General features: G+C 43.5%; 1 protein-coding gene across 1 annotated transcript in view; it reads left to right on the top strand.

Annotated features, from left to right (window-relative positions):
• auts2a (activator of transcription and developmental regulator AUTS2 a) overlaps nt 1–16524 on the top strand; it is a gene marked incomplete at both ends in the record, with an annotated part of 413417 nt that overhangs the window by 358875 nt on the left and 38018 nt on the right. Inside the window, one exon of the mRNA XM_080749358.1 lies at nt 9317–9365. Coding sequence (XP_080605484.1) covers nt 9317–9365 — 49 coding nt within the window. The remainder of the gene's footprint in view (nt 1–9316; nt 9366–16524) is intronic.

Genomic DNA, 16524 nt, shown 5'->3' with positions numbered 1-16524 from the left:
CGGCTATTTTTGAGCGGTGCAAACCGCTCCTATAAGTGGCTGTGCGTGTGTCTGTAGCCTTTTTCCTCAGCGTTTTGCCATAGTAAAATGTGTGTACGTAGCATCATGTTTGTCTAGTGATGTCATATATTGTATGTCTGTAGCCTTTTTCCTCAGCGTTTTGCTATAGCAAGCACGACCACCGCTCACTTCACATTGGGTGTGATTTTTTTTCTGAAGATAGTTGGTGTAGAGGGAAAAAAGGAAGGGACCATGTACAAACGGGCCCCTGGGGGACTCTGGTCGATGAACTATAGGGTTTAAGCGGATAATACAGCATTTTATCATCATTCAAACTGGAAACGTCTGTCTGTGAGTATGTTAGCATGCAAGTGTATGTGTGTGTGTGTGTGGGTGTGTGTGGGTGGGTGTGCACACATGCTGGTCTCTGTTGGAAGGGGAGGAAGTGATTGACTGGCCTGAAATTACCAACTGCATGGCAGCCCACATTCCATGGCAATGTCTATAATTTAGACAAAAGGGTCCCCCATTTCTCCGGAGAATACGGGAGGAAAGGCATGAGGGATGTAACCAAAGCATTTGAGGAAGGGAGGGTTGAATGGACCCCTTTTCTTGCGATGTTTTCAAGAGGCTGTCGCATGGTAGGGACATTGGACGGATGGCCGGTAAAGTAGGTTTATTCCCGCTGACAGGTCGGTTCTTACACACCACAATGTCAATGGGATGTGATTATTGCCTACCTGATCCAGATAATGTCTACCATTGAAACAGGCCAGTTATCTGGACGTCCTACAGCCCTGACTGCTTTCAGAGACCAGGGGTAGATAAGCAGATCCCGATAAGCAGATAACACAGTCTCTACAGGCTTTTAACATGAGGAAGGAATACTTTCCTGCCCCCTGACTGACATATGATGTGAGTTTCATATCTCTCAGCTCAGGAAGCCTTATTATAGCAGAAAGGATCTGCTTTTAGCGGCCCTGTTATCGTATCAGATGGAAGCTTTTATCCCTGTGTCCGCCAGTCTCATAACTATTCCAGAATGCCAGTCACACCCCCCTTTGCGATAAGCACAATGTGGTGAAGCACATGCGAAATAAAGCTTCTCTATTTGCCATTGTTATTCACAGGATTGATTTTCAAAAAGGACATCTGTGGCAGAAAATGTCCAAGTCCCTAAAGTCTCCAGACTTTGAGTGCAGGGCGCACTGTGTTGCGCACTGTGTTGTGTACTGTATGGGACTGTACAATGTAAACATAATGTTTATATACTGTCCTAAGAGATTGTGTTCCTACTTTCATCATACTTATGTTTACCCAAGTCCATAAACCCATGGGTCTTATGTGGGTTACATTTTCCTTTGTGCCTGTGCATGCATGCATGTGCAACAACCTGAATTTGAACTTGGGTATTACATGTGGGAAACCAAACATTTACCAAAAGGGATTCCCCACCCAATCCCTTGGCCAAGGGAGAAATTACGCTTCTGGGCTTTTGGTCAGGACTATGCAGAGGCGTACAGTAATTTCAGAAAGAAATAGGGGGTTGCAAAAATAAGTTACCATAGCCCCAATTCTAAAATAGCGAAAATAGTGGATCTACAAGCTCAACTATTTTCGCTATTTGTTTGGGGGTGAAAAGAGAAAATGTTTGAAAATGTTTGCCTATGACATTCCCAAAATTGGGATGGCACATTGAAAGTGGTTAATAGATTAATGGTTGTATACAATAAAAGGCTTATCTAAATTATAAGATGTGTCACATCACATGTAGACGGACAGGCACTGATTGCGATGAAATCAGATTAATCTGCAAAAACAAGTTGGGGACGATAGCCTAGGCATAAAATAACTGAATTTGAGGTTAAATGTGAACACTAGGGGGAGGCCATTGCCATCGCCTGATGCCCCAAATGACGCCCCTGGGACTATGCGTATGTGTACTGTATGAGTGACAGATTAATTTGTGTCTGACTATGTGTCTGAGGAATTGGGAAGAAAGGGTATGTCAGTGCAGCCAGTGGTGATGGTGGTGGGTTGGGGGGAGGGTGATAGTAGAGATTAGGGCTGGTTGTCATTGGCAGCCCAGTACAGGTGCTGGAAGATAAGGTCAGCTATAATGACTGTGGTAAGAAAGAGAAATAATCCTTCTGCAGGCTGGTGAGTGGTGTTGGCAGGAGTAGTGTTGGCAATTCTCAGTGCTCGTGTTTGTATGTTTTAAGAAATTAGCCCTTCATTGAGATTTGCCATATGGCAAAACAATGGACAAGTCTGCTTTGTTGTGGTTCTGTGTGCTGCTCATTTTTCACAATCCACTGTTGGTGAATCATGCAATGCAGTCCAGCAAAGTTGAACTAGTCTCAACTTCTTCACGTAAGGCTTTTCAACATGTTGCTATTCAACACGCTTTCCAATGGACGAGCTTTATTGAAATACATGGGGAAATAACCGTTTTTTCCGCATACCAAATCTCAGGGCACCCAACGTTTGGACATTTTACAACAGATATTGAACAAGGCAGAGATTACGCCAGACTAGTTCAGCCTCGGTGCACGACCTGGATAGTCTTGACTATCAATCTGAAAATGTCATTTCGTTTCATTCCATTATTCAGTCTGAAAGCTATTACTACATTTCATTATCTAGATATTTAACTCTAGTGCGAGTGTGTGGATGAGACAAATACGGCTGCAATAGTTTCACAGGATTTGTTGCTTGTCCTCCCAAACGCCTCCTATATGAAAAGCTTTACTGTTTCCACCTACGTATGGCTTTGTTTGTATGACTGTCCATGAGTGTCCGTATGAGCACGGAACTCCATGTATGGAGATAACTAATGTCATGGACAGAACAGCCCTTACAAGGAGATATGCACTTCTGTCGTGTTTGATCATGTTTGATACTATGCGAGGTACTGTCCTTGTTTTATCATTTCAGCATTAACTGTTACATTTGTTGCATCAAGAGCAGCCATTGTTGTTTTGAAAATTCCGCAGTATGTATTCTATGTCACCATCTACACGTGGACCAATCAGGGGAAACTTTTCACTTGTTGATCGGACAGCAGTTGAAACGCAGTCACTGATTGGCCCCGATCATTTTCTGATTTCTCATACTCGCTGCCTATAGGCCGAAGTCCAGACCTGATAGCGGGGAAGGAATGAGTGAGCACAGTATCAGGGCTGGCTTGCCAGGCTACCCTCTAGTAGCACCTAGATTAGACTAAATATTCCTGCAAGTACTGCCAATAAGAGTGTCACGTCACTGACCATATTCGCAACGGCCATTTTGCTTATGCAAAATGGCGGCCGCTGGTGTGTGAATATATATGGTCAATTATCTGAGTAAACTAGCTGTCAAATACTATCAACTAAATGGATGTGTTGGGTTGGGTAAATTGAATAAGAGTGCCAATAAGAGTGTCACGTCACTGACCATATTCGCAACGGCCATTTTGCTTATGCAAAATGGCGGCCGCTGGTGTGTGAATATATATGGTCAATTATCTGAGTAAACTAGCTGTCAAATACTATCAACTAAATGGATGTGTTGGGTTGGGTAAATTGAATTACATTGAGCCATGTCGATGTTTTTTAATCAAACTAACATCATCATTTCATTAGTTGCATTACTCAGGATATTTTGTGCACAGACCATGACGACAGAGCATCCTCCTACTCTTCAGATGAACCGACCTAACAGCGGTGCAATACAATTACTATCATTGGTTTAAAAGAAAATCTGTCAAATATAATTGCTAAATCTTTGCATGCAATAAACTACATTGTTCATCTTAAAGACGAGCTGAAATGAAAAATATGACATTCTGTTGTTTTTCTTCTTTTTTTTTGCATATTAGCAGTCAGGACAGTTAGCAATATATGAAAGAGAAGAAATAAAACAATTATTTTTTGTGTATTTCTTACCCTAACCCTAACCCTAAGTCAGATGTGGATTGCTTCCTGTCAAACAAAAGTGTAAAGCATGTTATGCTAACATCAGCACCAACCGATTTCAACCAATAAGAATGACTTCCACCTGTCGATCAATCTAAAACGCAGAGATTCATTATGCTAGACACCAAAGGGTGGTGCTGTATCTTGAATGTAAACGAACCTGGAAGACATTATAAAACACCTGTTCTGGGCATGTCACAATAGGTGAACATTCTGCAAAAATAGACAAACATTGAGCAACAAGATCTACAAGGTTACATGCGACGAGTTGTCTTGTCACCTTGTAGTTGTATTTAATATACTATGTACATTTTAAAAACAATCTGTTGAAGGTTGATGGTAAATATATCGGTTAGACTACCAAAGTTCAAAAGTTCATTGAGTTAGTTGACTTAATTATTGAACCCTCAGATGTTCCCGTGAAGGTGTTCAGGGGCCATCAGTAATACTCATACTGGTGTCACTGTGAACTTCCAGCTATCTCTACCCGGCTTAGATGACTGCCATTGTCCATTGACATTCCACATCCCATCCCAGTGTGAATATAGAGAATGAGGAAAAACTGTGAGCCATGCGAGCGCAGGAGAGAAAGATCTCAGCATTTTAACGAGCAAATTTAATAAGAGCTTTTAACATATTACATTGCCAGCACTCATGTTACGCTTATCAGTAATATTTTAAATGAGGAGAGAGATTTGGCATAATGGCAGGAAGGCTCATGAAAAGAGAGCCAGTCTCCTGTGATTGCAATCTAGGAAAGGAGTTCCTGTAAAATTAAACCAGGGCTGCTAGGGGAGAGAAAAACATGCTTCTGGTTACTTTGAAGTGAAGGATCAGGGTTTACAAAAAAAAGGGGGGAATAAAAGATGACAAAATGTCAGCCAGAAGCTGATGGTCTATAGACAGAACTTCGATGCACAGACGGCAATTACCGGGAAACATAGCATAACTCCAGACGTTTGCGTTTGATCTCGGCATGTTCTCAGGCACAGCCAGGCACTGTTCCTTTTCCATACCAGATTGTAGTGTGTGTGTGTGTGTGTGTGTGTGTGTGTGTGTGTGTGTGTGTGTGTGTGTGTGTGTGTGTGCACGCACATGCACGCTGTCAGCGTTTCATTCGAATTAAAAATAATGTGCAGTGAGAGATCCGGTTGCTGATTGTTTGGCGGTGAGGATGTAATCACAGACTTGGGGTTGCTCTCAAATCTGATAATGAGCGTTTAGGATGGGGAGCGGTGAGCCATTCATTGCCGCCGCTGCTGCACAGGGCCATGAAGGGAGTTGGTAGCCATTTTCTTTCTGTGGCAGCGGTATAAATATATATGTTGCAGCCAGGCGTGTAATACATCTGAAGAAAACCACAATAAGCTCTTGATGTTTCATCACGTTCTCCACATCAAAACACGAGGATGCTTGTGATAGAAATGACTAGCTGCCATAACGTTATTCCATTGGGGAGCTAATTTTAAACATGATTTTACTGGTTTCTTGTTATTAAAATGCAATTTGTGTGTACTGTAAAGTGGTAAATTTCAGCAAAAAATAACAATAGCTAAGTCATTCCATAGCCTGTGGGCAACAATACAGAACAAGGTCGATATTTTAATTTAAATTGGTTTCATAGTAACTAAGCAGTGATGCATATCAGGTTTGATTGAAGGACTGTGAATATAATGGACAAGGACAAGTCACATTCATTTAAGTATTTATCTGCTTCCCATTCCATTTTAAGTATTGGAGCTTTATTCAAAAGTCATGACATACAAGACAGGAGCTGTTCAACGTGCTTCAAGGGAGTTCCTGACCTCACAAGCAGAATATAGACCGACCCCTTTTTTGCATTAGCACCCAATGCATCATTTACTCATTTGTACAAGGGCTTTTGTAAACACTGTTTACAGCTAAATTACTTTGTTTTGTTTCTTGTTCTGATTACCCTTGTTTTACACAACTGAACAAATCATTACAAATGCACTTCTCTATAAAAAGAAATCGATAAAAATATTGAACAATAAAAAAATAACCACTTCTCTGACACCAAACTGTAGATGATTCGTTGTAAAGTAACCGCGGAAAGAAGTACAGTGATCTCAGGTCAGTTTGTCTTTAGAAGTAATGCATATTTTACTGTATATCTTTAGACACGCTGCACCATGTACGTGAGTAGCAAATGCAAGCTCCAGCCAACTGACCTTCCTTCTGTTACAGTGGGAAGAGAAATGGATTAGCACCCAGCTAGGAGCTAAGTCTGTGTTGGCTGCATGGGGCTGTTACTGGCATTGAAAGTCTTTCTGCACTGTTGTAGATCCAATGACCTCCCAGGCTGTGGGTTAATGCTCATTAGTCAAGCAATATCCTATAGTGTTTGGGTGTGCATCAATAAGAGGATTTCCCAGTAAACAGCATATAGATTAAGACTACCCGATTTGGTTTTTGACTGTTCATATGAAGCAGACCTCAGAGTAATCGGCTAAAGCCGACATCATAGTCGCCTGGGCGGTGGAAGGCTTTACACCGCGGTGTAGTCTTTTCGAGTCTTTTTGAGTCATGAAACTACAACGTTACGTCATTCCTCGCGGTGGAGAGCTTTACACCGCAAGTCCCAACACATCTCTCTGTTTTTACTATCAGACAGACAGGCTCTACACCCCGTTCACTGATTGGTCGATAATAACCGGAGTTTGCGTCTGAACCAGAGGGAGGCGGGGGAGGACTTCACCGTGGGCCCCGTGACTATGATGTCCTGCACTTATTTTCTGACTTGAGGTGGAAAGCTCTCCACCGGTGGATAGCTCTCCACCGTACACTCTGATACGGGCTTAAGGGCTGCTCACTTCCCCCAAGTAAACATGCATCCATGCCAAACATTCAGTGTCAATCAGTGGCGTCAGTTCAGAAAAAGCTAAGGTATGGCAACATGTCTGGTGTCACTGGTGGAAAATGACTGGTAATCATGTGCTGTATGTCTGGGAAGAACATCACTGTCAGGGTCATACGCTTTATAAGTTCTAGGTTTATCTGGTTTGGGGCTGGGTTAATAGCTCCAACCAGACAGACATCAAATGTGATATGCTGACTTAATGGCTGGGATGACCCAAGGAGCTTTTATAGTACCAGGCTGACCTCCCTCTGGGACAGTGGAGTGGGAGTTTATCCAACAGGAAGACAGCGCCTGTGGGCTGTGAGGAGGTGCACGCTGCTCATAAAGAGCGTTTTGTTTTCCTCCCCTCACGGTAGCAGCACCCTACTGGGGAATTCATTAGTGGCTGACATCATCTCACTCTGTAGAGACTGAAAGAAAGAATATCATTCTGTGTCAGTACCTCCCCCTCTCCCTCCCTCTTCTTGCTCGATCGCTCTCTCCCTCTCGCGTTTCTGGAGCTCCACTGCTGCCAGCAGTCAGTGTTTTTTTCCTGAGCCCCCGCTCACGCAGCCGTCGTTAACGCGCTCGGGAGCTGCCGTGGAGAGACTGTATTCGGCGCTTCGGAAGCAGAGACGCGCGTGTGTTTGTGTTCTGAAGACGTCGTCGGGGTTGAGGTTGAACCCGAGTCAGATAGGAATCGGGAGGAAGTGGGAGGAACCGAGCGTCAAGGCGAGCAGCAGCAGCAGCAGCAGCAGCAGCAGCACTCCAGACCAGCAGCCAGTTCGTTGGATGAATGGGAATTTGTCTTGTGCTTGGAACGGATGAGGAGAGGCTCTGTCTGCGACGGAACCGTCCGAGACCGCAGCGGTAGACATGCTTTCCAGCTGAAAACAGAACGAAAGCGGGTTGTAACCTTCGATATTTCGGTGACAGATCGCGCCATTCCGTCTCTCTCCTCCTTGCTGCAGTCAGAGGGAAACTGGTGTGCGCGCTTTGTTGGATTGTTTGTTCTGTTGGACTGTGTGCTGGTCCATGGACGCAGCCCGTCTGCGCGCACCATCCATCACTCAACCTTTTACGGATCATGTACACTTCAATTAAGGATATATGTTTTAGAATATATGTTTTAAAAATCACATTGTGATATTTCCGAGGAGCGACAACCGCGCATCAAAGGATTTTTCGTCTCCGTTGAAGCTTTTCTCTGGCATCCACAGTCTCTCTTTGTCCAAAAGGCGCAGTAGCTTTGTGAGCGCTTCTCGTCTTTATTACATTGGAATTTTCTTGGAAAGGCTTCTCTTCGCATGGCTGTCCTCATTCTAAACGGAGTAGAGTTCGCCGCCTCCATATGGATTATATTATATGACAAGCAGAATGTAAAACGAGGCTCTATTTACTAGACCGCGAAAGTAATAACCTGACTAATTTGCCTTCTTGCCAAACCACATCAAAGGTATGCGTGTTGCTTTGAACTGTGTAGCCTATATCTGTTTTTGTTTGCATATTGCATGTTGATTATGGACAGTTGGACACATTGTCATTATCATAGCGAAATGTATGCGCTTGTTGGATGGAGAGCTATATTTTACATGGCACCTGATTGGCGTTTGTTCTTGTCCGTGCATTGTTTACATTTTGTCTCAAAAGACACTAGAAAATCCCTCGCATATATTAAACCTCGGTCAAATACGATCTACTCTAACAAAACCACAAATTAGTTATTTTGGTTAATTGGGGATTTTGTTGTTGGTCTGTTTTGCATTGTTTTTATTTCGATAGTGTCCATGCAGTGCCCTCACCATCCCTGCCACGCACCCCCTTATAAATGTTTCCATGCATTAAATAAAGGGACATAGGCCTATGATATCGTTTTTTTCCTGTGATGGGTTGCAAATAAGGAATATTATTGTCACTTGTCACTATAGGGACTAGGCTGCTTTGACACGAGAAATGCCATCAAGATATGCTGACAAGATGTGAACACACAGCCTGCAACATCAAACCTGAATTTCTTCTGAGATTTCAGTGGTGCTAAAAATGTACAGAGATTTTAACCATCCCAATATAATGCGATTTATTGTAGGAAATATCTGGACTGATGTGTAGGTCATGGGGGGTTTGTCCTATTTCTAAGATGTCTTTTCCGCGTGCAACCAGTACTTTTTAATAATCTTTTATAGTCGACAATGTTGACCAATACCTATTTTCATACATTCAATATTATTATCTAATAAGGTTTCATTATATAAAACGGTGCAAATTGTAGACCATCACTCCTTGTTTGCGTGTAAAAAGAAGAGAGATGATAGTGCAGCCCTGACAGAGAGCATTGCAGGGTAAACGGACTAGTTTGGCATGAACCAACATTGCCATCAAGTGGCGCCCAGGTGAAGTGCCAACTGTTTTGCCTCAGTCAGCTGGCATTACGTTGTTGAGCATTTATCTATGAAGCCCACCTGTCCAAGGACATTTTCTAATGTCACTTTATCTCTTGCAGGTTTCTGATGCCGGTTCAGAGAAATTCTTCAGCACAGCTGCAGTTAAAGGTATGGAGATTGCTTAATATTAATGTGCATGTAGCTGACAGTGATTTTAACCCCATTCATTAATGTGATTTCACAGCATTTAAAAGCGGACGCGCACTGCCTTAATGCTATCATCACACTGTAGACTTCTTTTATAATCATACAACTGCATTACATTCAAGAATTGGTTTACACAGTGACAGGTCAGGTGAGGAGCAAAGTGTGCTCTGTCTGCATCAAGGAAATCAAGAAATTAACTTCCCTACTTCGTTCTGTATGAGATTAAATCAACACATTTTGATTAACAGAAATTGATAAATGTGCACATTTTATACATCATCTCGAATTTTGTATTTTTTTATATAATTGTATACGTATATACTATTAATATCTAACAAGATAAAATAGAATACAGTATGTGCAAATGAAACAGCAATGTAGCCATTTGACATGCTTGTGTGTAGAATATATGATTTAGAAATCTGCTATGGTTTGTTGGCGGAGATGTCCAAAGATGTGTTCATGCTGTACGGCAGTGGTTCTCAACCTGTGGGTCGGGGGGGGGTCCCCAAATGATTAACATAATGTGCAACATTGTTTTCTCACTCAACAGTAAACAAACCAACATAAAGTTTAAGTGTATAGGGGGTAAAGGCACATTTCTAAAGTGGCAATTTAAGGACTTTGTAATACCTCGAAAATGACAAATTAAACATTGTCCAAATTATCAAATATTAGAGGCAGAAATTGTGAATATAGCCGATCTACATGCTCACATCGCCTCGCCCTTGTTGCTATTTTCAAGATAGAACCGTGTTATGCAAAATGTAATGCCTCAACTCTTGGTGCTTGTCAGGGTGGGGGGGTCCCCAGTTAAAATATGATTATTTTGAGGGTTGCGGCCTGAAAAGGTTGAGAACCACTGCTGTACGGAAGGAAATCTGCTTATGGCTTCAGAGTGCAGACACCACATGTGAGCTCATTATCAAGTCACTAATTTGCTGTTAAAGGCAGTCCCATTTTCTCTGGCTTGGGGATAAATGGAGGTGCTCAGTGCGAATAGACATTCCTCTGTAATGGTGGGGAGTAACCATGCAAGGCAGGGAGGAGATTTGAAGACAGGGGGTCATGACCCCTTCAGAGCAGTGGCAGAAACAGGGACGATCGGTGCCGATAGATGCATGTAGCCCCCCCCTCCTCTTCTTCCTGCACTTTTCTTCCATGCAGACCTCCAAACACATTTCCCACATTCTGGCCTTTGATTCCCTCCAGGGCTTGATTTGTGGCGTCCATCGGGGGGCTCAATGGCCATGCTTGACAGGGAGGTTTCCTTTTGAAGGCGCTTCTCTGTGGGAGAGATTTGGTTCCCTTGAAAGGATTAAGGCCTCTTTTGTGTGGCCTAAATCAACACAGGGCCGCCCTCTCTCTCCCTCCGTGAAAGGACCTGACTGGGGGAAACAGTCCACAAAATACGCTTTCTCTCTGCTGCATGGCAGTCCACTCTCTTGGCCCCTATTTCCATTTAAATATCGCCTCTTTTCTTCCCTTTTTACCATCCCCGACCCTCCTCCTCTCCTGCCATATGCTAATGTCTATTGCTATCGCAAAAGGCGAGTAAAAGAATCCAGGTGCAGACAGAGTTGGGGCCACGGGTATTTTTATGGAGGGTCTTGCAGAGATTAAAAGAGCTGGGTGGGTTTTTTGTTTGGAGGGGATTACTACGTACCACAACGTAACCAAGCCTTGGAACAAGCAACAGCTCTGCAGAAATTGCCAAAGAGGTTCTCCATTTGTAGGGGAGATGAATGTCAATATTTGCCCAAGGGCAGGTGCAGAAAGTCTCTCCATTTGTTTTGTGGTTTGTGCTTTGTTGTTGGTAGTGGTACACATAAAATGCTTTTTCTTGGGCTTAGCGTTCAGTGTGGGGCTAAGCGGGCCATGGCACTGAGTGAGAAAGCTAAATGTCAGGCAACGGCAGCAGAAACAACAACAACATTCAAACACACAGCCGTAGTCGGTTTATTCTAGGGAGCACTGGAATGATGGAATAGCTCTAAATGCTTTGTGCAGTAGTCAGACTATCTTTCTACTATAATAGACAGGCCAGCTCCTGGTGTTGTTTAAGCATGTCATTGATAGACTCTCACACCACTGTTTCTACAGATTCCTCCTTTCACACATACATCGCTGCATTTCCACCCTACATTCCTTGCTGCTTTCCCTGAACGTTTTGTACTTGCACGATGTACAATTAAACAAAACAATAATTTAATGCTATGACGCGAATTACATCATAGTACGTCCATTAGAAACCTTCCGGCCCAAACACAGACTTACAAATAGTTCCACTGTGCAGTGTACTTACGAGTGTACTAGGCCTACTGTGTCCCCTGGTGGCAGGAACAGTGTAGTGCAGACATTACGACACACACACACACACACACACACACACACACACACACACACACACACACACACACACACACAAAATACATGAAGAAACAGTGCTTTTTGTGGCCAACATGGCTTGGAGCAGTTGTGCGTGTGTGCATGTGAGCACGCGAAGCGTGCGATTTCTAGATATGAGTGGCCGCGTCAGCGGCCAAATTTCTAGTCAATAATATTGCTGCAGTTGAGCCATAGAGATCAAAATATGCATAGAAATACAGCTTGAATCACAACTCAGATCTTTAGCAGATGTGAGTATGTACACTATTGTAACTTTTGTCTAGATATTGTTTAATAGATCCTAACATGGGAACACATTCGATACCTGTAAATCATCAGTGTTAAAATGCACCCTTTATCTTCTATGTTAAACACAGCACAGCACACAGGATATTACTGTTCTGTAGAAAATACTGTAATGTACTGTAAATGGGAAGAAAATCCACTTGCTGGTATGACTTCTGCAACAAGACTATGGAAAGTGGCTGATGGCAGTCTCACATCCCTCTGAATATGGATAGTTGTTAGTAAAAACCCCTGAGCTAGTCTCTCACCTAGGCTACTTCACATATCAAAAATGATAGTACATTTTCTGTCCCTTCTCTCGCCAGCCACAATGTTTTGTTTTTATGAAGAGAAAATCCAATGACTGTGAATCTTTTGTCTGCTCATGTCAGCTTCAACCATGGGCATAGGCCATGGTTATGAGCTATAGACTCGTACACTGCATACTTATTTCTCTCTTAGTCTTTTCCTCCCGCGTTCTACTCGCACAGGGTTCAGTTTGCCCAGGCACAAACCTTCATTAAGTAACAATCAGTAAATGTTAGGTATAATTATCATGGCTGTCAAGGCACCCGCAGCAACGCTAGCTTGCCTGATTCATTTCCTCTCTGGGAGACATTGGACAAGTCTGGCGTAAGCACCAGTCTGAAAGCCGTGGCACATTGTATTGCCTGTGGGTGAAATAAACAGATTTTCCCAAAGCTAAGCTGCTTTCAAGGTGCCATGGGTGGAAATTACTATCCAGACGTTGTTAAGGCTAGCACTGTGTGTGGGGGCGAAGCGTGGTGGGAGGGTGGTGCAGATTGCTTGGCTGCCACATTGTGTAAAGAGAAAATCACACATACGGATCTGTCATCTGATTACTGCCAGGTCCCAGGTCGATAATCTTTCTTTCCTCAATTATATTTCCATCCTTTTGGTGGTGTTACTTCCCAGACTATCAGCTGTTAAATCAGCCAAAATCAAAGCCATGAGGCACTGTTTGAGCATACCCCCAGCAAACGATTTTAACATAATGAACTAAAGTGACATAATGAACTAAAGTGATCAATTGAACTAGTTATCTAAAGCATTCTTGTAAGCTTTAATATCGGTAACTTCTTGTTGTTTCATATTTTATTTAAAAAATGGCTATAGGAGTCAGTTTTATCCTGCAAAACGTTTTAATGGTGTTACAGTATATGCCACTTATCTCCTTACAGACACCTCTTCATTACATAGTTACTAGCCCTTACCCGTTCAAAGATATGAACTCCGAAATGATGTGCAGTGTGTGGGTTATGGGATGTGCACTGTGCACACAGTATATAAGGGATGGAAAGTAACTTTAACTGGTGCTTGCATGATAATATGTAGGAGCATCAATGTAAGAAATACCCGTTTCGTTTAATGGCTACAGAGATACTGTGTACCGATCTGCATGATTTTTGGACAACATCTGTAACCGGGCCAGATCCCCCCCCCCCCCCCCCCCCACACACACACACACACACACACACACACACACACACACACACACACACACACACACACACACACACACACACACACACACAGAGCTGGTTAAACATGTTGCCTCGTGCTAGATGCAGAATAGATATGCCTCATGCTAGATGCAGAATAGATAGTAGATACACCATAAAAATGCTAATATACAGCATATGATTTGTGAAAGTGACAAACAGGCTTCACAGTTTTGTCAGGTGTGTTCATATGCTAATGGTGATGCAATTTCAGATCAATTGCTCCAGCCACCGAGGAGAAATGCTGTGACAGACACTCACTCAGACAGACAGACAGACAGACAGACAGACAGACAGACAGACAGACAGACAGACATTTCGAAAATTATATGTTTGATGTATCAATTTGTTCCTCCTTCTTCTTGAATCATTTATCTGGATAACACATTGTGTTCTTGGGCACCATGCCTTTTTGTCATGATGCTGAGGAGAGTTCCAGGTGAAAGAATTTAAGTGATAGTGGTTCTCGGCACTGATGTCACACACAGTGTTATACTGTATTAAGTCTTACTGGTACTGTATTATACTTATTACACTGTAGGAACAGGAGTTATTGCCAAAATGAAGCTGCGCTACGGTGACACCCTGGGCTGATGCCAGCACAGAGAGCACTAGCAGTGAAGTGCATGTCAGCTCGAGTGCTCTTCTTCCACCACCAACGGGGTGGGTGGTGGGGGGGGGGGGTACTAATGTGCGATGTGGAAGGTCTAATTCTGCTGCGCTGATGGCATTGTTTAAAGAGAGAGTGGGAAAAACGGAACGCAGAGGTGAAGTTTCATGGCGGATAACCGAGCTGAAGAGCTCCCCTAGATTGTCATGGAGAGCTCTGCCTGGCAGCGACAATGGCCTGTGAGCGTATTAACGTCTGTGTGGGAGGGAGCCGAGGGCTTGTTTTTCCTGCCTTGCTCTTGCTGTCTCTCTCTCTCTCTCTCTCTCTCTCTCTCTCTCTCTCTCGCTCATTCCCCCTCACTCTCTTCCCCCATCCTGAGAGGAGGACTGCTGATAGAGCTATATTACTTCAAGGCTTGCAGGGCCCGCCACCTGCTGTAATCTCGGGTGATATAGAGAGCAACAATCGCACCACAAATCACCCGCGCAGCTCCTAACTCATTCAGCCGACTGGAAAGAGGAGGTTATAGCCTTCTCGCAGCGCCAGTGTTGGTTTACCGCCCCCGGGCTCTCCTCTGCTGCCCTTTGTTTGACCTCTGCCGTCTGTGTGTGGGTTTGTGTGTCAAGGCTCCGCGGCAGGCAGTGGAACTTGACCTGATGCACAGTAGAAAGATGACCCGGCTCCCGCCGGCCTTTTTTTGTGCATTCTGAGGAATGGCTGCAAGTCAAGGACAGTCTGTTTCCCTCTGCTAGGGGTAAGGGAGGTCACGGACGGGTCACAGCTCAACACCCCCCACCACTCGCCCCAAAGACATAACCGTGTCGGAACAAGACAATATTGTTCAAAAGGGAAACTTAATTCAGATGATACGTGTTTATTTGAGAAGGAAAAACCTGGATCCGAGGGATTCGGTTCAGTCGTTTGAATGGAATGCCGGTAAAGCAGATGTGAGTCCCTGTCCCTGAGCAGTCTTTACTGGGTATCCGTCTCCAGCCAGGGGTATGTAATGTGTCTCTAAGGGTTATAGGAAGCTCAATATCCTGTGCTGGAGCTGGAAGGGGGAGGCCCCGCCTTCACTCTGTGGCCGCGACTACACACAGAGAATGGCTGTATTTCATAGCCATGAAAGGGGGCCGCTCCGGCGATGCGTCATGTGCTGACACGGCCGAACAAAGGTTAACAAATCAACGGCAGCCCTCGTTGATTTACTGCCTCACTGTGACAAACAATGCCACCCCCCCCCCGCCCGCCCGCCCTGCCTCTCGCTGCTCACTGAATGATGCATAGACACGCACTGAGAGGTTTAGTAGGCAGAGAAAAATAGCAAGATTTCCTGTGCTGCATGTTTCAACATAATGTTTAGATTATAGCTCTGATCACACTGAGCTCATTAGAGCCAGTCTCGGCTGTAAGGCATCAGTCTTCAACCTCTATGTGTTTGAAAAGATTAACCACTTAAACCCTATGTGATTAGTTGACCGGGGGCTCCCAGGCATCTAACCTTGGCCTGCAAATGTTTTCCCCCGGCCTAAACCATATGTCTGCACGGTGCACCACAAAAAGCTGATCTACAAGAACCCAACGCACCGCATTGCAATTAGGGATGGGACGATAAGCGATATTATTGTTTATCGTGATAAAAAAACACTCGCGATAATCGTATTGTGGAGATTTTATTTAACGTGATATCGTCCTCCGTCATGCACTGGGATCAATTCACCTTTTATTTGCCGAGCTGCATATTCCACTTAAAGGACAACTTTGTTTTTTTACAACAAGGGTTCATATTTTAGATTGTAATTAGAGAAAAGAAAAAGTGAGTGTTAAAACGTTTTCATTTGCTTCGTTCTATTGTTTTAGAGATTCTTATTTCAGTGGTTGGGGCATGCGTACAAGTGGCTAAATGTGTCATTTTACACAGAATGCGTACGCATGCCCCACATTTTAGCATGGTAAACGTGATAAAACAATAGAATGAAGCAAATGAAAACATTTTAACACTCACTTTTTCTTTTCTCTAATTACAATCTAAAATATGAACCCTTGTTGTAAAAAAACAAAGTTGTCCTTTAAACCCTCTATAATTGGTAAAAGGTACTTTGAATATACGTATTCTTTTCACTCTCAATCTTTGCCCAAGAATTGCTGATCTACTGTGAGCTTGTACATCTGCTATTTTTTGGCAAATCTTCAGCCCCAGTATAATGGATTATGATTATCACGATAATATCGTATATCGCGATTTCCTTTTTCACAATAATCGTGATATGACATTTTCATATCGTCCCGTCCCTAATTGCAATACGCCGTGAGC

The sequence above is a fragment of the Nannobrachium achirus genome (genome assembly GCF_963921795.1).
Source record: "Nannobrachium achirus genome assembly, chromosome: 19".
Classification (NCBI taxonomy): Eukaryota; Metazoa; Chordata; class Actinopteri; order Myctophiformes; family Myctophidae; genus Nannobrachium; species Nannobrachium achirus.
Note: the sequence above shows the minus strand (reverse complement) of the source record. Positions and strands in the feature narration are given on the sequence as shown.